Here is a 20798-nt window from a genome sequence, read left to right on the forward strand (position 1 = left end):
AATGATTCAGAATTTTTATAGAATATAGTCCGTTTATAGTTATTATAAAATATTGGCTATGTTCCCTGTGCTATATAATATATCCTTGTAGCTTATTTTTTTATGCATAGTAGTTTGTTAAAGTGGTAGACTTTAGATCATTAATTCAGCTTTATAATAGCTGTCTTTTTCTTTTTTCTTTTTTTTTTGTCTTTTTAGGGCCACAGTGCTGGCATATGGAAGTTCCTGGGCTGGGGTCAAACTGGAGCTGCAGCTGCCTGCCTACACCACAGCTCACAGCAACGCCAGATCCTTAACCCACTGAGTGAGGACAGGGATTAAACCCACATCCTCATAGATCCTAGTCAGGTTCTTAACCCACTGAGCCACAATGGGAACTCCCCTTTTGTTTTTATAGTAATCCTTAGATTCTTGTGTGTGTATGTGTGTAGAAGCATATGTATACATATATAAAAGTATTTATATATGATTTATAAAGGATGTATGATGGCAAGATATATATATATATATACATATGTAAGAAAAGTATATATTCTGTGATTTGGCAAATGTTTGAGTTCTGTATTTTAATCCTTAACTTTTATTAATTATATTTTGCTACTAACTAAAGCCTTTAAAATGGCCTTTGGAACCCATATTTTGCTAGATTCACTTAAGAAGAGGCTTTTCTCAAGGCTTTGCCCTCACACCTAAAGATAACGTCATAAAGTAGATCCAGAGGGTGTTTTAGAACCTGAAGGCCCCTTAGCCATCATTAACCAAAAGACTGGTGAAAGTTGTGAAGAGAACCTACGTTTTAGCAGCACCTCCACCCAGAGAGGGAGGCTCCGAGAAGGCGTGGGGCTCTCTGCTGCCAGTAGAGCATCCGCTGGGCTGAGCAGAAGCCTGGCTGCCTCCACAGACCCCACCCCCTGCTCTCCTGCAGGCCTCAGCCGCCTCCTTGTCAGGAAGCTCAGGAAGGTTGAGCTCCTTGACTGCGGGGTTACAGCAAGTGAGTGACAGAGCAGAACGAGGTCTCTTGACTCCTAATGCAGTATGTTTTTTCTTACACAATCCCATGCAGCAATTCTAAAGTGACCGTTAAGAACAATATTTAAAGGCGTTCCCACTGTAGTGCAGCAGGTTAGGAATCCAGCTGCAGCAGGTGGAGGTGTGGGTTTGATCCCCAGCCCTGTGCCCTGGGTTAAAGGATTTGGTGTAGGTTGCCGCTGCAGCTCGCATTCCATCCTTAGCCCGGGAACTTCCAGTCTCAGGGTGCCTTGTCCCCTTATGATGAGCAATAAGGGAAGAAATCACATTTTGTAGAATATTTACATGGTTAAACCATTTAGTATCATTCTAGTTTAGGAGCTATGTTTTTGGGTGATTAAATTTATTTATTTATTTATGTCTCTCTCTCTCTCTTTTTTTTTAAGGGCTGCACCCACGGCATATGGAAGTTCCCAGGCTAGGGGTCGAATCGGAGCTGCAGCTACAACCTACACCACAGCTCACAGCAACGCCAGATCCCCCATCCACCGAGGGAGGCCAGGGATTGAACCCGAATCCTCATGGATACTAGTCAGATTTGTTTCCACTGTGCCACAATGGGAACTCCTTGTGGGATTAATTCTAAATTCTCCTCATGAGTCTTAACCTGTGATGGGTTTTGCACCTTCTTTGCAGATGTTGCACCTGCCTTTTAGTTCATGTCATCCTTTGGATAAAGGTATTGTTAACAGAAGGAGCCCAGTCACCTCCCATTGGCTTGGCTTTCTTACTGTCTCAAGCTTTTATCCCAAAGTTGTAGATAATGGTCCTGGTTGTGTAGTCACTGTGAGTTCTTCCACTGGCCAGCATAAAAGGCAGGTTGAACTCCAGAAAAGCAAAATGCAATTAGCAGTCCTCAGTTGAGGAAGTCATAAGCATTGAGTGTTTCATATTAGTGTCTCTTGCAATACTTAGGGCTCAAGGTCTTAGCCATGTGGTGGGCTGGCTTCTTGGCCATGCTGGTCTGATGTGTCACTCTGTTGAAGTCTTTTTTTTTCTTTTTTGGCCGCACCTGCCCACGGCATATGGAAGTTCCTGGGGCCAGGGATCGAATCCAAGCTGCAGCTCCCACCTATGCCATAACTGTGGCAACACCAGATCCCTAACCTGCTCCACCACAGCGGAAACTTCTGTTGAAATCTTTAATGGCTGACATTCTGCCCGTGGGCCCAAGGCCTCCCCACAGCTTCCTGAGGAAGTTGCTTTCTCTGGACCTCTTTTTTATTTCTCAGAGATCTGTTGCCTGTCCCTGGGTGCTAGCGAACACCTAGTGTGTTGCAGATGTCTGCTGCTTTTGATTCAAAATGCGGTGATGGCAGTGGACTTAGGGAAGCTGTGTTAGGAAGTATTGCTCGGGATAATCACTGTTTTGAACTCAGTACTCTCTGGCTGGGTGAGCTGCAAGAAAACAAAAACAAAACCCTGACTCCCGCCCTTGGAGAATTGGAAAATTCATCTAACCTAACCTTTGGGGTAGGCATTTTGCTATTTTGTTATTCATTCCCTCAAAAGACAGTTATTGAGTGCTTACAATTCGCCAGGCATTAATGTACATGAACAAGATAGTATAGTTTCTGGAGTTCCCGTCGTGGCTCAGCAGTTAACAAATCTGACTAGGAACCATGAGGTTGCGGGTTCGATCCCTGGCCTTGCTCAGTGGGAGAAGGATCCGGTGTTGCCGTGAACTGTGGTGTAGGTTGCAGACTCGGCTCGGATCCCACATTGCTGTGGTTCTGGCGTAGGCCGGCGGCTACGGCTCCAATCCAACCCCTAGCCTGGGAGCCTCCAGGATGCGGCCCTAGAAAAGACCAAAAGACCAAAAAAAAAAAAAAAAAAGTATAGTTTCTGTTCACGAGAGGCTCACATCTTAGTGACATATACTCGGTGATGGGGCCAATGAGCATACTTGCAGGATAATTTCAAGTAGTAAAAAGCTTTGGGGGACATGGAAGAGGGTCATTGGAGAGAGAGAGCAGTATACAGAGGGACAAAGTCATTGTTGATTGGGAAGTTGAGGAAAGTTCTTGAAGGGTTTTGAAGATCTGTGAGGAGCAGGCTCTCAGGGAGCAGTGGGTGTGGTGTGTTCAGGGGACAGGAAGTCAGGGCAGGTGGAGTGGGGGGAGGGGACCAGGGAAAGAGGCAGAGGCCCTCTTAGGGAGGGTCTTCAAGGCCCTGATAAGGAGCGGGGGTTTGGTTCCCGTCACAGGGAAGGATGTGCAGCAGGAGGATGACATTATCTACTGTACGTGCTTTACAGACTCACTTTGGCCACTGGTGGGGAATGGATAGTAAGCGGGCCGTCGTAGGTGCGAGGACATGGTTCTGGAAGCAGGTGCAGTAAGGCCGAGGAGGGAGTTAAGGATGGTTGTATTCTCTTCCTTCTTCAGAACTCAGATCAAAAGCTGGCACCTCTCTCAGGTCCCTTCCAACCTGCCGGGGCAGAGTCCAAGGCTCCCGCAGCACCCTTGCACATGGGGACAATTAACTGTGTGGGTGTCTGTCTCCTCCCTCAGGCTGGGAACTTTCAAAGTCTAGGGCCATGTCTGATTGGTCTCTGTGTCCCCATTGTCTTGTGTGGTGCCCACGACGTGGTGACTGGGTTTGGTGAAGAATGAACAAACGAATAGCTCTTTGGCTTCTTCAGGAAGTATGACCCATTCTTATCGCAGCCCTACTATTTTCTAGTACTTATTTGATTGGATTACGATTAGCTGCCACTTATCGACTGTGTGTATGTGTAGTAGGCATTGTTCTGATGAGGTCATTGTTCGCATTTATCACAACAGCTCTATGAGGTGAACATTGAGGGTCTGAGAAGCTAAATAACTCGCTCAAGATCTCACGTACACACTAGTCATCAGTCCAGGAAGTAGGGCCAGAGCTGCATGGCTGGAGGGTGCTATTCTCTTAGCCACCACATGCCCTTGGGAGGCTGAAGCGATGTTATTCTGGCCCCATTTCCTCCCACTTCAACATCCAAGGGCTTCCTTCCTTCCTTCCTTCCTTCCTTTTATGAAAGCATAGTTGATTTACAATGTTGTGCCAGTTTCTGCTATACAGCATGGTGACCCAGTCATATATATATAATATACACACATTCTTTTTCTCATACAATCTTCTATCACGGTCTATCCCAAGAGATTGGATAGAGTTGCCTGTGCCCTACAGTAGGACCTCATTGCTGCTCCATTCTAAATGTAGTAGTTTGCATCTAACTAATGACTTTCATTTGTGTAGCTTTTTACCATTTACCAACTAGTTTTCCATAAAGCTTCCTGCAAAGCTTTAGAAGAGTTCAGAAAAGTACCTAGTTTACGGGTGGAGGAGATGGACTCTCCGAGAATGACCTGCGGAAGGCCTCTTGAATTAGCGTGGTTGACTGTCAGGTCCAGGCTCTTTGTGGGCAGCCAGCCCCCCTGGCCGTGGACTCGGGCATTTTGCTGACAATCTAAGTGACGCATGTCCTGAGGGGAGTCATGTCTTTTTCTTTCTCCATCAGATGTGATTTAGAATCCTCAGAGATGCTATTTTCATGGAAGAGGTGTATTAGGAGCACGTGTTATGCTTTAAAATGCAATAGAACCGTTTCTGGTGATTAAATGACAATTCTGTGAGCCTGTCTTCTAGGTAACCTTTTTAGGGATACCTGGCAAAACAACTTGCCGGGCATCAGGTAGAATGATAGTGATCTTATCAGCAGTGACCTTGACTGAAGACGTTTCCACCCAACTTCGGGTCTGATCCTGTGTCCTCTGGGCAGACCTGATCCTTTACGCCGTATGAGGCTCTCAGCCAGCTGTGCTTGTGTGTTTGGTTGTCTTAGCTCTCAGTCCACTGTGCTCGCCCTCAAACCTTTATTAGCAAAGCCTTTCAGAACTAGGAAAGCATAGCTGAGTGGCATGTGTCTCAAATGACTGTCCCATTCAAGTGCCGAGGGACCTCATGAGTCTTTAGTAGCATGAAACACACACGTCGGGAGGTCAAGTGGGCACAAGGTCGGTGGCATGAGCATGAGGAGAATGAGCCCACGACGGGTGCAGTGACCATGACCTGGCAGGAAGCTTGGCCATGACCGGGCTTCACGCGAGAATTGCAGAATGTGGGGAGCGAGAGCCACAGATCCTGTGTGTGAGCCAGTTTCACATCTTTGACTTGGGCAGGCCCCGCGTAGGGAAGAGTCCAGGTCCAGGCTGTGCTGGCTTTGAAGGATAAAGCTCAGGCCGACCCTGTGAGGGGCTGGCTGTCAGCGTGCCCTGGTGTGGCCTCAGCTGTTAGCAGCATCCGTACACGAGCTCCTTAAGGTCTCTGGATGTCTGGCTGTTGGAATCCCCTTATGAACCGAATGAAGATGCTCTGGCTTTATTCAGTTTTTGGAAAAACCGGAGAGGGGTAATGTTCCAAGAAAAATCAATTTCTTGAGTTCTGAAATCTGTGTCTGTCATTTCCTCCTGTCTGGAATAGAAGGTGCACAGTTAATATCTCATTGTGATAAGGAGACTCCGTCTCCTATAAAACGCCTCACTTTGTCCTTGCCCATGACGGGTCCCTTTCTAGCCTGACATCGGGACTCTGCCCGGAGGAAGTCTGGGTTTCTTTCTCTCATTCTTGTCCAGAGCATCATCTTTCTCTTTTGACTTGTACATTTCATTGAAGCTTACATGTATGTGTATTACATGTGTGTATATATACATACATGTATGCATGTCTTCCCCTTTCCTAGTGGCCTAGGGACCTTTCTCACCCGTTTTTACCTTTTATACCAGCCTCTGGGCAGAATGAATGGAATAGGAGCTTAACTTTGAATGAAATATTCAACCCCCAGGGCTAACCCAGGAGAGGGGCGAGTCTGGCCGGCAGTGGGATATTATAGTGGATGCTCTGATGGTGTGTTTTGATGTTGAATTGTTGACGGGCACCCAGGGCTTCAAACAGAGTTGGTGTATATTGTACCATGTAGTATTAATAGCAACAAAAATGTGTTACAGATGTTACCAGTTTAAAAAGTGTTTTCATTCCATGTTTTTTCATTTTCATATATGCAGAAGTATTCCAGGAATAAAATTCTGTGGCACTGTTCCCGGTGAAGGCCATCAGATTCTTTCTAGGGCTTTGTTTATTTTGATAAGGACTCACTTTTCAACTGTTTGAAGACGGTCGTAACGGTCTTTACAGGACAGATTTTATACAAGAATCAGTGTCGTGACTCCTGTTTAGTGAATAAGAAAACTTGGGTACCAGGAGCTTCTGGAACTCTTGGGGCCGAAATCAGAGATCATTGTCCCCGGAAGGTGAACTGTGACAAGGTGATTTGAGTGGGGGATGGGGGAGGACATAGAGAAAGGTTGAGGAGAATAGTAGACATTTGGTGAGTTCCTGCCATGGCACAGCAGAACAAATCTGACCAGGATCCATGAGGATGCAGGTTCGATCCCCGGCCTCGCTCAGTGAGTTAAGGATCTGGCATTGCCGTGAGCTGTGGTGTAGGTCACAGACATGGTTCAGATCCTGCATGGTTGTGGTTGTGGCTGGTGGCTACAGCTGCAATTCAACCCCTAGCCCGGGAACTTCCATATGCCCTGGGTGTGGGCCTAAAAAGACAAACAACAACAACAGCAAAAACCTGAAAAACAAAACTCAAAAAATAAGTAGACCTTGGGGTTGTCACCAGGGTGAGCGAGGAGCAAGGAGAATGACTTTGGTGGAGCATCACGAGGACCCAGGCGAGGGCAGAGATCCTGGGAAGGGCCAGTCAGCACAGTTCTGTGATTCTCTCTGGCAGTGGCTGCGGTGTGTGACCAGAACGGGGCTCTGGTGTGGAGGGGGGTCAGAGTGGGAGTGAGGTTTCTGCTAGGACTCAACAGGACTCAGTGAAACGAGGAAGACGTTGAGCTGCTTACTCAGTGATATGGGGGGATGTTGTGGAGGCTGGTAGTTAGGGTAAAGGGGGAGGAACTTCTCAGGAGGCATCGTTGGCTCAGCTTGTGGCCTTGGAAAATGAGCAGCAGCCAAATGAAAAGGTCGGGAGGAAGGAGCTGGGGGGATCCAAGCTTCAGCGCAGGTGGGAAGTGAGGCTCCGCCCCGAAAAGGTTGAGCGAGGGTCGCTGGGAGCCCTTGGCCATTCCTTAACCATTCCTCGAATGACAGATGGAGGGCCCACACCTTACTCTTCCTCTCCAGGGCTCTGGGCTGACCCAGCCTCAAGAAGGCACAGGCCCCTAGCTCTGTCCGACCAGGGTGGGATAGGTCCACTCATGCATACATCCCACGATTGTGTTAACGCTTGTCATCCCAGCGCAGTGGGGCTCGCAGTCCAGGAAGAACTCTGCCCTTCGGCCAGGCTTCCCTTGCCCTGTCTTGGAGTCAACCAAACGCAGCCCAGCCCTTTTGTTCTTGGTGGGTTTCACTGGGTGCCTTTCACCGCCTTTTTCCATCTTGGAGGGTGATTTTATAGTTCTTGGTTTTCACCCACTAGGTTGGCTCTTCCTCACAATTTTGTCTCATCTAGAAGCTCAGAAAGGTTGCTTTTCATTCTTTAAGACTTTGCTGGACATAGCTAGGACTTGCCTGCCCTTGAATATACTGCTCTCAAAGCTGACCGTGACCTGTAGCAACAGCCACCTTCTGGGGCCTTTTAACTAGTGGTCCATCCCATTACCCATTTTCCCATTAGGTAGGGTGTGTGTCTCGCTGAGGTCAAGATACACAACAGGCAGATGAGCTTTCTTCCACTCCATGGCTCTCAGCATCTCAGCAAACAAGTTTTTAGCGAACCCATCCTGCTTTCTGATAGCCCTTGTGGGGATCAAGTGTGAAGCATTGATGGAACACAGGCTACTGGAAGGGATGCAAATGTTTTTTGTGGATGGCAAGCAATGGCTCCCCCAAATGGGTTCCAGTGTAGATAGTGTAGATTTTTACCCATAGCAATGCCATTCGCAGAAAAGATAAACGGGCCAAGAGAAGGGAAAAGCACTGTCTATTGGGTAGTAAACTTGAAAGGCATCATCTTCAGATAATTTGATAACTGTCTAATGGATGAGGAATCCCAGGCAGTGAAGCTAAGATGAGGAGTGAGCGGGAGTTCCAGGTAGATTTATTTTCCCGGCTTGAAGGAAGAACTCTACAGACCCTGCTCTGTCAAATAGAAGCCCTTTGTCTGCCAGTCTCTGCACATTCTTGCAATATTGTGGGGCGTCATTCATCTTGGAGCAGAAACTTGAATTCATTTAAAGCAGTAGGTTGCCCTCTCTTATCTTCTTACCTCTCTTGGACCTTAATTTCCTCCTAAGCATGTTTGTTCTGCTCACTCTATTTGAAGATCGTTCTTCTTGATAGGGGAGATTAAATCAAAGTCCCGTTGGGTAATTTTCCTTTCTAACTGTCATCAGTACAAAATTATGCCCATTGTTCTCAAACTCTGGCGTCTATCAGCATCACCTGGGGAGCTTGTTAAATGGACTGATGCTCAGGCTTTGCCCCCTAAACCAGAATGTATGAGGTGCGCCGAGAGCACAGCTGCAGGCCCCAGGCCCTTGACCGCAGGCTCACCTTGCTCACGGGGAGCCAATCTGATCCAGTGGAGACATCTCGGGGGCCTCGGTCCACCTGGTTGGACGATGTGTGGAGGTGGCTCACTGCCCCGGGCTGCTTCCCAGGCGTAGCTCCTGGGTTCCACCCTTGTGTTCATTTCAGCCGCTGTTTTCCCCACACATCCTTCCCTGCGTGCCTTGTCCTGGGCTGGACTTCTGCCCTGTTTCTATTATGATGTCAGAGGGAGATTTTTTAAAAAAAATGGAATCAGATGATGTCACCCCATACTTAAAAACACCCCAGTGACCTTTCGTTGCACTTAGGAGAAAGATCAAGGCCTCCAGCGTGGCCCAGCAGGTTCTGCACAGCCTGGATCCTCCCTGCCTGTTTTGAACCTTTTGTCCATCATCCAACCACACTTGCTTTCTCAACCCTTCAAAAAAAAACACCTATCCTGCTTGGTCCTAGGAAGTTGATAAAAGCTAGCTGCTTTGCCTAAAGCCCTCTTAACCCCACTTGTGTATCTACTGCACCTCTGCCTGCCCTGGAGATCTTGGCTGAATTACCGCATATTCAGAAAGCCTTCCCTGAGCCCTCCCCTAGGCATGGCTGGAGTCCCCCACTATACATTCCTTTTTTTTTTTGGCTGTATCCTATGGCATGTGGAAGTTCCCGGGCCAGGGATTGAACCTGCGCCACAGCAGTGACCTGACCAGATCACTATCCCAGTCACCAGACAATGCCAGATCCTTATCACAGGTACTTGATTCATTGATTAATGTCAGTCTCTGCCGCCAAGCCGTAAGCTTTATGAGGGCAGGCAAACCCTTTATTCACCATTGACATCCCTAGTCCAGAGCATGGTACCAGAAGAGACACTCAATAGATGTTTTGTGAATGAATGAATGAATGAAAGGATGGATGGGAGACACTTCTTACAACCATGGATGATACCAGCATCCCTCTGACAAGCAGAATCCCCAAGCCTTCTCTAGCACATCGACTGCTGTCATCTGACCCCCTGCACGTCAATGGCCTGATTGGAACTTCAGTTTCCTGCCCCCACTTGAATACTGGGACTTGAACTTACGTCACTTCTCCTGGCCAGCTCCGCATCCCAGTTATATCTCAAATTCTGGTCCTACCTATTTGTAGCTAGTTCCCTTTTCTCTGTTGCTTTTCCATCGAGGTCCCAGATATGCTGAGGCCACGTTAGGAGTGACGTATGGTACAGTGTCTTTTGTCTAAAAGATTTTTCTTTTCAGTAAGAAAATTTCCTCAACAATTCTGAATCCCATCCAGCCCCACATTGGTGGTACTGAAAAGGCACTTATTACCTTGTCTCAACAACTCAACTTCCTTCTGGTTCTCCTTTTAACCCCTTGTTAGGGACCGTGGTGTCTTAGACCATGCGTGTCATTTCTCATTCTCTCCCCTGTGCTCGTCTCCTGAGATTTCCTAAGTCCCTCTCCTCCTGTTGTTTGTATGGATACATAACTTGTCATGGCCAGTGTACCCTGCGCAGCATCCAGTTTTAGCCAAACAGGTTGCTGCCTTTTTCTCAAATTTCAGTCTCCAGCTTTGTGAGCCTGTTGGGTGGGTCTTCCGCCAAAGGATTCTGATGGCTGCTGTGATCAGTTGGAGAAAGCCCCTGGTGGGGATAGGAAGGGAGTCAGAATCCTGTTTTGGGTGTCGTCTCTGCTGACATGAGCCAGACTGCTCTGGGATGGGAGGCCTCATGGGTGTCAGCCCCCGTCCATTCCCTGTCAACTGTCCCCCTTCCCCCTGGACCAGCTCAGTGTAGCTTCAGTAATTCCTCTTGCAGTTCCCGTCCCCAGAAAGGACTGAGGGGGAGGGAGCCCACTTTTCTGAGGACTTAGAATCATGGCATCCCATCGCCAGGAACCATCTTAGAGATAATGCACCTGGGCTCACCTGACACCCGAAAGCGACACTCGGGGAAGATGGGTTTTGGGTACACGACTGCATGGCTGGCTCCGAGCCTCCATCCAGGGTCCTCCCTGCCCTTGGAGGAGTCTGATGGTTTTAAGACCATGCTTCCGCTTAGTCAAGAGAACCATCAGTGAATGGGGAGCTCATTCCAAATATCCAGTCTAGGCAGCAGGGACAAGACAGAGAATGTAGCATGTAGCTTTTAGTGTAAACTCTTGGAGGTGGGAATGAATGGATGTAAGAAGGTGAGTGTATTTGTACTTTGAATGACAATACTATGGCAGAAATCGTCTCGGATAGGAAATTGTAAATCTGCCTCCCTCTCCAGTGCAGTTATCCTGGTCACAATTGAGAGACGAAATCTTCCACTAGCAGAACTCTCTAGGCAGTTCATTTTCTCTATCCCAGGGAGCTCAAGAAACATTTGAGATTTGCAGAGAGTCGAGGGCTGATGAGGGGGGAAGAGGAGGGAGGGTCAGGGGCGGGGGATGGGAGGCTCTCTGAAGCTGCTGGGCTCCCCAGAGCCAGCAGGTGCTCTGTGGCGACACATGGCTCGAGCAGAAATCACGAGCCGAAGTCACATTACACAGCAGCCTGCTGGCAGCTCAAACAGGAAAGAGCCGTTTCTGTGGTGGATCGGGCTTGGCCCCTGTTGACTCGTTTCCTCCCTTCTCTGCGTGAAGGTCAGCTTCATGTCCAAGGTGCCCTGTTGTGTGGTTCTTAGGGAAGCAGGCCCTTCCTTCACACCCACACGTGTCTAACCGGAGTGTTTACCGAAGGGGGCCTGTTAATAGCAGCCAGTACATTTCCGCGTGTACCTTTCCCTGGGCTTTTATAAAGCTCCCTGCCCACTCTGCTCTCCCTTTTCAAATTTAGTCATTAAGGAAAGACTTCTAGAGTCTCCTAGAGTCACTGTTGTTCCCCTTTCAGTGCCTTTTTTTCTAACCGTCTGCCTCCTCTTTCTCTCTTACTAAGGATCTCAAGGGTTCAGAGTTCAGGTGAACAAATGTGAAATTTAGCTTCGCAGTCCAGTCGTTTGAAAGGATACTCTTAGAATCCAGGACTCTTTACAGATCATTTTTGGAAATGCATGGCCCTGCTTCCTTTTCCCCATACCCATCACTGAACTTTGGAAGCTATGGCCCAACTCAAAGGAGGGAACTTGCTTCCCTCCTAGCCCATGGGGGTAAATAAATAAATGGTTGTCTCCATTCTTTGCCTGATGCAAGGACCACTGGAGATGTGTGAACTGCCTCTCCAATTAGCATCAATTTTTCAGCATCCCCTGGGTATTGTAGCCTTCTGTATTTTTACGTCTGGGGGTCTACAGAATGGAAAACAGATACATTCAATCTCCAAGTAGCCTAAGCTGAAGGAACACTATCCCTGAAGGAGATTTTAATAAAATCTACGCTGTCACTGGTGGAGCATGGTTCCTGCCTATTTTAGAGTTTTTTTTTTTTTAAAAAAAACCATAGGCACAGGAGTTCCTGGTGGCCTGGCAGTTAAGGATGGGGCATTGTCACTGCTGTGGCGTGAATTCGATCCCTGGCCTGGGAAATTCTGTATGCCGCAGGCACAGCCAAAACACAAAACCAAACAGCAACAGGAAAAAAAAACAAAACCAAAACCAAAACAACCACAGGTACCTGCTTTGAACATTTTTGTTTTGTTTTTTTTTTTTGTTTTTTTTTTTTTTTGTCTTTTTTGCTATTTCTTGGGCCGCTCCCGCGGCATATGGAGGTTCCCAGGCTAGGGGTCGAATCGGAGCTGGAGCCACCGGCCTACACCAGAGCCACAGCAACGCGGGATCCGAGCCGCGTCTGCAACCTACACCACAGCTCACGGCAACGCCGGATCGTTAACCCACTGAGCAAGGGCAGGGACCGAACTCGCAACCTCATGGTTCCTAGACGGATTCGTTAACCACTGCGCCACGACGGGAACTCCTGAACATTTTTGAATTACTTGTTGGCATTCTATCTTTTAGTCTTACTATCCCAACTGACTGTGTAAGCTTTTGCATGGCAAGAAATGTCTCCTGTTTCTTATGTACCCCTTAGACCATCCTACTGCCACGTAGACCTACAGAAGCTTTCCCTCACCATTAAAATGGAAATTTGCTGACCCCCAGAATGGCATGTGAAAACACTGTTCCCCCTGCTCAAAAGCCCTCTTATGGTGGCAGTAATGACCATCGGGGCTTGGTTGGTGAGAAGGGGACTGCTAAACAAGAGCCTTGCCCTCAGCTTCGTGAGTTGGGAGAGAAAATGCAAAGTGTATGCAGGCCCCTGGCTTCTGGTGTCTTTTACCTTATTGTTTTCATTAAAGTTTTCTTTAATTCAGTTTTTAGAGATTGCTTTCCATGTACGGTTATTACAGGATATTGGCTATATTCCCCATGTCATATGAGCCTATCCTATACCCAATAGTTTGTGCCTCCCTGGTGTCTTTAAAAAATATACGCCGTATGGAGTGACACCATGCAGTTTGGGAATAGCCATGTCTGTGACAGACGTGGTCTCCATTGGGACACATGCTGAGGGGATTCCTAAGGTCAAAGGACAATTTCCTTTTTATTTAACCTGAACTCTTAGTAGCCAGACTTGATCTGTTCTGACAGAGGAGAAGGCTGGCAGCGTGCAGATGTGGATCTGAGGTGTCCTGTCACCTGGGTGTCCTGTCACCTGAGGTGTCGGAAGCCTGGGGATGGTTCCTAGCGTGAGTTCACAGTTAGACTGGGGACTCTTTTCTTCTTGGTGTCACCTCCAGCAAATCCAGGAGGTCCTAGGTCCTCTGCTCCTTCCATTTAGCCGTTCTGATGATCCGCATCCTGCCGTGAGCACAGCCGCCCATTGTAAAGGGGAAGCCTCATTGACTTGCAAGTTTCTGTTACAGGTCAAACTTGATTTTGACTTTCCTTCAAGCCCCTCTCCACCCCCCACCCCCTTTTTAGGGGATAGGAAACAAGTTTGGGGAGAAATAGGGGCGGAGTCCTATTTAAATGCTCTTATGCTATTTGGTGTGTCAGATTTCCCAAGCACAAAAGAGCATGTGCTCGTAAAAAATGCAACGCCCAAGGTTTTGTTTTTGTCATAGTTCTATAAAAACGTAAGTCAATGCTTTGAATTTCTAGACTGTAGTTAACAAGAATAACAGCAATGCTGTTTCTGAAGGTTGCCGCAGAAAAATAATGAATTGTCGTTAGGAAGGCACCCTTCCTAGTTCAAGTGCAGCAGCAGTTTTCAGTCTTTTGCAACGTTCTGGGAAGTAGAGGTCAGATGTAAAAACTGGTGGATGCTTCTAGGTAATTTCAGGTCACCCAGGATATGCCGTCAGGACAATCATCAGCACCCCTCTCCTCCGAGACCCCAAATCAAGTATATTCTTCTTTATGTTGGAGTTGAAGGACGCAGTATTTTCCTCTGTGTTTCTGCAGACTTGGAAAGACAAAAACGTCCCATAGAACAGTTCTGGCTGGTGTAGTGTGAAGGCCTGTGTTTTACTAGCTCTGTGGTGCCCGAGGTTGAGATGAAGACTATTGGTAACCAAGTTTCTTATTGGTTAATGGTTAATTAGTAGGTTTGTCTCAGAGCTAAGCCCTATACTCACTCTTCCCTATTAGTAACCTTACGATCAACTGGCGAGGTCTAAAAACATCTGTCACCTGCTCTGACTCATCCAAGTTCAAAGTGAATCTCAGAAGTCTCAGGTTTCTTCAGGAAGTTGAGGGCAGACATCGCTTGTGAGATCAGGTTAAGGTGACTTTTCCCTCTCGTAAGCGTTAATAATTGTCCCCAACAAAGCAAATAGGCTGGAATCATCTCTCTGTGATAGGGTTACATTTTCTTAGTGATGGGCCATTCAGGAAACCAATGGTATTTTATAACCATTTTCTTTTCCCACTAAAAGTTTGAAAAAAGGTGAAGCACACAGTATTAGAAAATACACGGATCGCTTCCCAGCCTTTGGGCTAAGATCAAGTGTAGAAAATACACAAGATATATTAGGATTTCTCCGTCTGGGAGAAGCCGAGACGAAGAAGGAACATGATTAAGGTTAAGTGATTGGACAAGATATTGAAGCAACCAGGGCCGATAGGGTCTCGAATAGTGGGCTTCAAAGCTACAGGGAGCTTTCATCTTTTTTCTTTTTCTTTTTTTCTTTTTTGTCTTTTTGCATTTTCTAGGGCCGCACCCAAGGCATATGGAGGTTCCCAGGCTAGGGGTCTCATTGAAGCTGTAGCCACCGGTCTACACCACAGCCACAGCAACGTGGGATCCGAGCCACGTCTGCAACCTACACCACAGCTCACGGCAACGCCAGATCCTGAACCCACTGAGCAAGGCCAGGGATGGAACCCGCAACCTCATGGTTCCTAGTCGGATTCACTAACCACTGAGCCACGACGGGAACTCCACTACAGGGAGCTTTCTAAAAATGTCCCTCTGCTAGAACCAGAGCTTACGGGCTGGGCACATAAATACAGAATGAAGGCTCAGTGGATCCTGTAACAGCAGTGACTATTTATTGGATTCTTTCCACGCTCTAAGCTCTTTCTTGCGTTACCTCCTTTAATCTTTATAAACACCTTTAGGAGGGAGGTCTTCTTATTTATCCTCATCATACATGCTCGGAACCTTGCAGTGAGACCCTGTAGTGTGTCCCAGATCACACAGGCCACACAGGGGCCGGGGTTGGGGGGAGGCTGGGATTGGTGATGAGGCCTGGGGAGTTTAGAAACCATTACTTTTTCTTTTCTTTCTTTCTTTCTTTCTTTTCTTTTTTTTTTTTTTTTTTTGTCTTTTTGCTATTTCTTGGGCCGCTCCCGCGGCATATGGAGTTTCCCAGGCTAGGGGTCTAATCGGAGCTGTAGCTGCCAGCCTATGCCAGAGCCACAGCAACTCGGGATCCGAGCCGCGTCTGCAACCTACACCACAGCTCACGGCAACGCCGGATCGTTAACCCACTGAGCAAGGGCAGGGATCGAACCCTCAACCTCACGGTTCCTAGTCGGATTCGTTAACCACTGCGCCACGACGGGAACTCCTTTTTTTTTTTTTTTTTTTTAAGATTGCTGTTGCCTTTTTAAATACTTAGACTAGATCTCGTGAGCCCCACATGGCAGTTCTTGTGTGTTTTATTTTTCCTTAGTAACTCTCCGTAAGTAGGTCATTATCCTAGCATCTTAGGATGGTGACCTTGAAAGAGAGATCAGTGGGTCTGCAGCCTGTCCTCCCGGCGTAGGGATGCTGAGGAGTTATTTTTGCGAATCTTGGATATCTTTAGGAAGGACCTCCACTAAAAAAGCTACCCTTTGATAAGACTGTTCTGGTATATATTCCGTTGGTCAGGAAGTTTATGTAAAAGCTAATATGTCACAGATAAGTTCTTTTATAGCCTCGGGGGAAGTTAGAGAATGACTAATTACTACTTTGTTATAAAATTCCATCACTCACTCCAGCCACCCTGGGAGGGTCCTTCCGTGGTTGTTGACTGAGCACCTACTCTGTGCCAGGCCTGATGCTGAATAGTGCTGAGTCTGAGCCTGGAAATCTTTAAGAATAACACTAGACAACCCAGCTACCCCGGATCGTTTAGCGTCCGATTTTTAATTTTTTTCATTAGTAATGATGATTTGCCTGTCATTGTATATTATTTAATCTATATGACACTCTCTGAGATAGTGTTATTGTACCCATTTTACAGATGAGCAACGGAAAGCCCAGCAGCATTCAGAAACTCACCCCATGTCACACAGCAGGGCTTTGGTCATGTGATGTTAGCTCCTATAGAGAATAACAATCACTTTCATAGAGTACGTTACAGTTATCAGAATGATTATACTTATCTCATCTAATTCTGTAAGCAAAAAATGATAGTGGTGGTAATTACACTCATTTAACAGATCTCAACCTTTTCTATTTATTATATACCTACTGTGTACCAAGAATGCTCAATAGCTTACCAGCTAAGGCCCAGGTCGTGTAATGCTCACAACAGCCCTAGTAAGTGTCCTGAGTCTGATTTTACAGATGAGCCGTCGAGGCCCCCAAAGTTTAGGTGACTTGCTCAGCATAGCAGGGGGGCCGTCATTCAAGCCTCAGCAGGTCTGTCCAGCCAGCACATGTGAGCAGTTTGCTGTATCGGCTTTACCTTGTTCTGCTGCCTCGTTTTCCGGACGAGGAAGCAGAGGTTCAGAGAGTTTAGCTAACACAGCTGGGGTCAGATGGCTTTTTTTCTTGTTCCATTACAGACCCTCTCTTTAGAAAGCCCGTTGGCTTCTGCCTGCTCTGGGCTGCTTCTCAGCAAAAGGAGAGATGAATGAAAGGTTCTATCTTATCTCCAAGCTGTGTTCCTGGATTCCTTTGTGATATGTCTGTGATTTAAGTCCTCCTTTATATTTCTTTGTATTACCCACCCCCCTGCCTGCAATTTTAGGCAGAGAACCCCTCTTTGGCTGGTAGGATAGCATGTGACTGTAGAGAGATGGGGGTTCAGCTTAAACCACCTGCTCAGGAAGTCAGCTGGTGAAGTTAGAGACGTCAGATTAGAAGCAAATCCAAATCCGAGTCTTGTGTGCCCTGCTCATTTAGCTATGGGTTCTTGTCCTTTTTGTCTACTGAAGATGTTGCCCGAGGAGTTCCCTGGTAGCTCAGCAGGTTAAGGACCTCGTGTTGTCACTGCTGGGGCTCAGGTTGGATCCCTGGTCTGGGAATTTCTGTACGCTTGTGGGTGTGGCCAAATGTGCTTAAGAAAAGACCTTGGCTTTCTGGTGATGTAGGGACTGCATCTTTTTTCCATCTGAAGATCCTTTGCCTTTTATCTGAATGGTGAATTACATTAATGGTTAAATCAAGGAAGAATATCCAATATAGAACATGGACCACTCACTCAGATTTGAAAGGTTGCCAATCTGTGCAGTCTCAGCCTGGGACACTTTAAAGCATACAAGTTCATTACTTTAACGATCACGTATCCTTTAATTTTCTGAAGGAAAATTGCTGTACGTGCACTCAAATCATGAACTCAAGCAAATGTTTCTTGAAATTGAAGTGGATGAAATTTTTCTATACATCTGTTGATATGGTCAATGTTAGATAAATATCCAGATGTATTTAATTATTTCGACTTAAGAAAAGTATGTCCTATTTACATTGTCCTTAAATAAATTGTTTCTGAATTGAACAAATAAACAAGAATTAGGGAGTTCCTGTTGTGGCGCAGTGGAAACAAATCCGACAAATATCCACGAGGATGCGGGTTCGATCCCTGGCCTCGCTCAATGGGTTAAGACTCCGGCATTGGCATGAGCTGAGGTGCGGGTCGCAGATGCAGCTCGGATCCTGTGTTGCTGTAGCTGAGGTGTAAGCTGGAAGCTGTAGCTCCGATTAGACTCCTAGCCTGGGAACCTCCATATGCCACAGGTGTGGCCCTAAAAATCAAAACAACAACAACAACAAAATAAACAAGAAATAGCTGAAACTAAATGGCTTTGTACAGAAAAATTGAGAGGCCTTAAGGAGGAATAATCTCAGAAAAACCCATGTTTTGTTCTTCCCACTTTTTATTTTGGAGAAAAACCTGAATTGACTCAATATGTTTATAGCTTTTGGAAAAAACTGAGCTTTTCATTTTCAGAGGCTGATAGATGACGTGGCAATAATTTAAAAATTAAACTTATTCCAAGTGTATCAACTCCAGTTCAGATGTGTTTTAGCCAGGGAGCTCTCCCCGGGTCACTGAGAGCTTTTTCTTTAAAGACAAGAAGTAATACTTACTGTTCAGGTGCCTCCTCTGCTACCCTTTCTACAGAGCTTCTCATGCAGGTGCCACATTCCATAATTCATTTATTGCTCTCTCACCCCCTTTTACAGATGAAGAAACTGAGGTTCAGAATCACTGAGTAAATAACCCAAGATCCCGGGGCTGGAAAATAAAAGTCTCAGAACCTAATTCTGCACATTCCAGAGTCCATGGCTCTTCTACTATACAAAACTCTCCTGTGAATAGCCTGATATTAGAATTTTTAAAGTTAACAAAACTTAAAGTTAGCAAAAAATGTATTAAGAGAAATTTATGATTCTGTTTGATTAACCCTTAAGTAAGCCTGGAATCAGACAGCAAATTTACCTTTTTTTCTTGCATAGATTGAAGCTCTTTTTTTTTTTTTTAATTAATGTTTATGGATGCACCTGCAACATTTGGAAATTCCCAGGCCAGGGGCTAAATCTGAGCTGCAGCTATAGCAACTCTGGATCCTTTAACTCACTGCACTGGGCCAGGGATGGACCCCAGCTGCCGCAGCCAGATTCTTAATCCACTGCGCCACAGTGGGAACTCCAGATTGAAGCTCTTTCAGGTTGTGTCTCTAAGAAACACCATAGGGATACATCAGAAGATATTGCTGATTCCCCACAATTCACCCTAACCTGTTGGTTTCCCATTATTTTTAATTATTATGGTGACTCTAGGTATCACTAGGCCACATTCCAAACATGTGACATCTTTAAACAGGTGCCAATAGGATTAAAGACATTTTCTCTGTTCTGTTTTGGGTCATTTTCTTACTGTCAGAAACTCACAAGTTTAACACTGAAACTGGATGATGCTGAAGCTTCTCAGTTCTTAGTTGGCTTTGAAATTAACTTTCGTCTTAAAAGGTTATTTTCAGGAGCGGCTTAAGCATGAGAATAGCAACTGGCTGCCCTCTTTCCCATTCTGTTTCCATGCTGCCCCTCTGTGCCCATCTCTACCCCAGCCTTGTAACCCCCAGGCTAGAAAGTGCCACCCATTGACCTGCTTGGAAAGAAAGTGAACTGTGTTATAATCACAGAATCATGACTTCGAAAAACCAAAAAGCACCTCCAAATAGGCAACAGTACAGGAGTTCCCATTGTGGCTCAGCAGGTTAAGGACCTGATGTAGTGAGTCTTTGTGAAGATGTGGGCTCCATCCCTGGCCTCGCTCAGTGGGCTAAGCATCCAGTGTTGTCACAAGCTGCGCTGTAGGTTGCAATGCAGCTCGGATCCCGCATTGCTGTGGCTGTGGCGTAGGCTCAGCTGCAGCTCCGATTGGACCCTAGCCCAGGAATTTCCATGTGCTTCAGGTGCAGCTGTAAAAAGAAGAAAAAAAAAATGCAATTGTATAAGGCGCAGTCTGTCTGCTCTTTGCCCAAGTAAAGTGTTCAAAAAATGTCTTACTTTTTAAAGGAGTCAATAATACATGTTCATTGGAATAATCTTACAACATTCAGAAAGTAAATAAAATAGAATTCAATTCCGTAAAGATAACCAAAGCAGATTGTTTTCTAAATGACTGTGAGGCTTTCCGAAGAGAAATATTTATGTGAGAGAGGGACAAAGGGTCCTATGGATGATGCATTTTATTCCTTTCATCCAGACTCCAAGTCTAGAAAGCCTGGTGCTTTCAGGGGCCTGCCAGGGTGGGGTTGTGGGAGATAAATGGGCCTTGGGAGATAAATAGGCCTTGAAAATTCTTTTTCTAAGTTTGGGGTTGCGTGTTCTAAAGCCACAGCAGCTGATGTGCTCAAGACTCTTCTTCTTTCCCCCAGACCCCAGGCAGGCGCAGTCTTCCCCGCCGTGGTCCTATGACCAGTCGTATCCCTCCTACTTGAGCCAGATGACGTCCCCATCCATCCACTCCACCACCCCGCTGTCCTCCACACGGGGCACCGGGCTTCCTGCCATCACCGACGTGCCCAGGCGCATTTCAGGTAAAGACCACCCTTGAACGCAGGCGCGGGGTCGGGGCTGCAGGCTGGGCCCAGCCGTCTCAGCTCCGCTCCCAGTAACTCTCCGTGAGAGGCATGTGGACCAGGGTGTGGCAGCTGCAAAGCGGGTCTTCGGAATGATGGGGCTCTCAGATGCTCGAGCTTTAAATTTAAGTCAGGAGACGGAAACTCCCCCAGAGATGGCATCCTTTCCTAAGATGGCACTTACTACCCCTTCTCCTCTCCCCACCCCGCCCCCACCCCCGTTTTACTCCTGCTGAAGTGTGTCTCCCTCGGTTGGTGCTGTCTCCTGACTGAGGCTCCTCCCGAGGCCCTTAGGCCCGGCCTTCCTCTGCGTGCCTTCCTTTCTGTCCCTAACGTCTGCCTGAAGCCAAACGACGGGCCGAGCACACTGCCCTCCGTTTCTAGAGGCTCTTCAGTCCCAGGAGTCCCAGGTAGCCAGTTCTAAGAGAGAGCATCTGCACATTTAAGGTCCTTGTCAGACACCTGTCACTCGTGGTGCAGCGAGGCTGCAAGAGTCTTGCAAGGCTGC

The 20798-nt window shown here is 46.8% G+C and overlaps 1 protein-coding gene across 10 annotated transcripts in view; it reads left to right on the top strand.

Moving 5' to 3' along the window:
- Positions 1-20798, top strand: part of RUNX2 (RUNX family transcription factor 2) — a 358411-nt gene that overhangs the window by 188329 nt on the left and 149284 nt on the right. For all 10 annotated transcript variants that reach the window (XM_084968272.1, XM_084968278.1, XM_084968277.1 and 7 more), the window contains one exon: positions 20087-20248. In XM_084968272.1, coding sequence (XP_084824398.1) covers positions 20087-20248 — 162 coding nt within the window. The remainder of the gene's footprint in view (positions 1-20086; positions 20249-20798) is intronic.

Source organism: Sus scrofa, chromosome 7, assembly GCF_054392235.1.
Source record: "Sus scrofa isolate SSC_HxYL_T2T_F1_AM1 chromosome 7, Sscrofa_HxYL_maternal_Yorkshire_Landrace_v2.0, whole genome shotgun sequence".
NCBI classification, from domain to species: Eukaryota; Metazoa; Chordata; class Mammalia; order Artiodactyla; family Suidae; genus Sus; species Sus scrofa.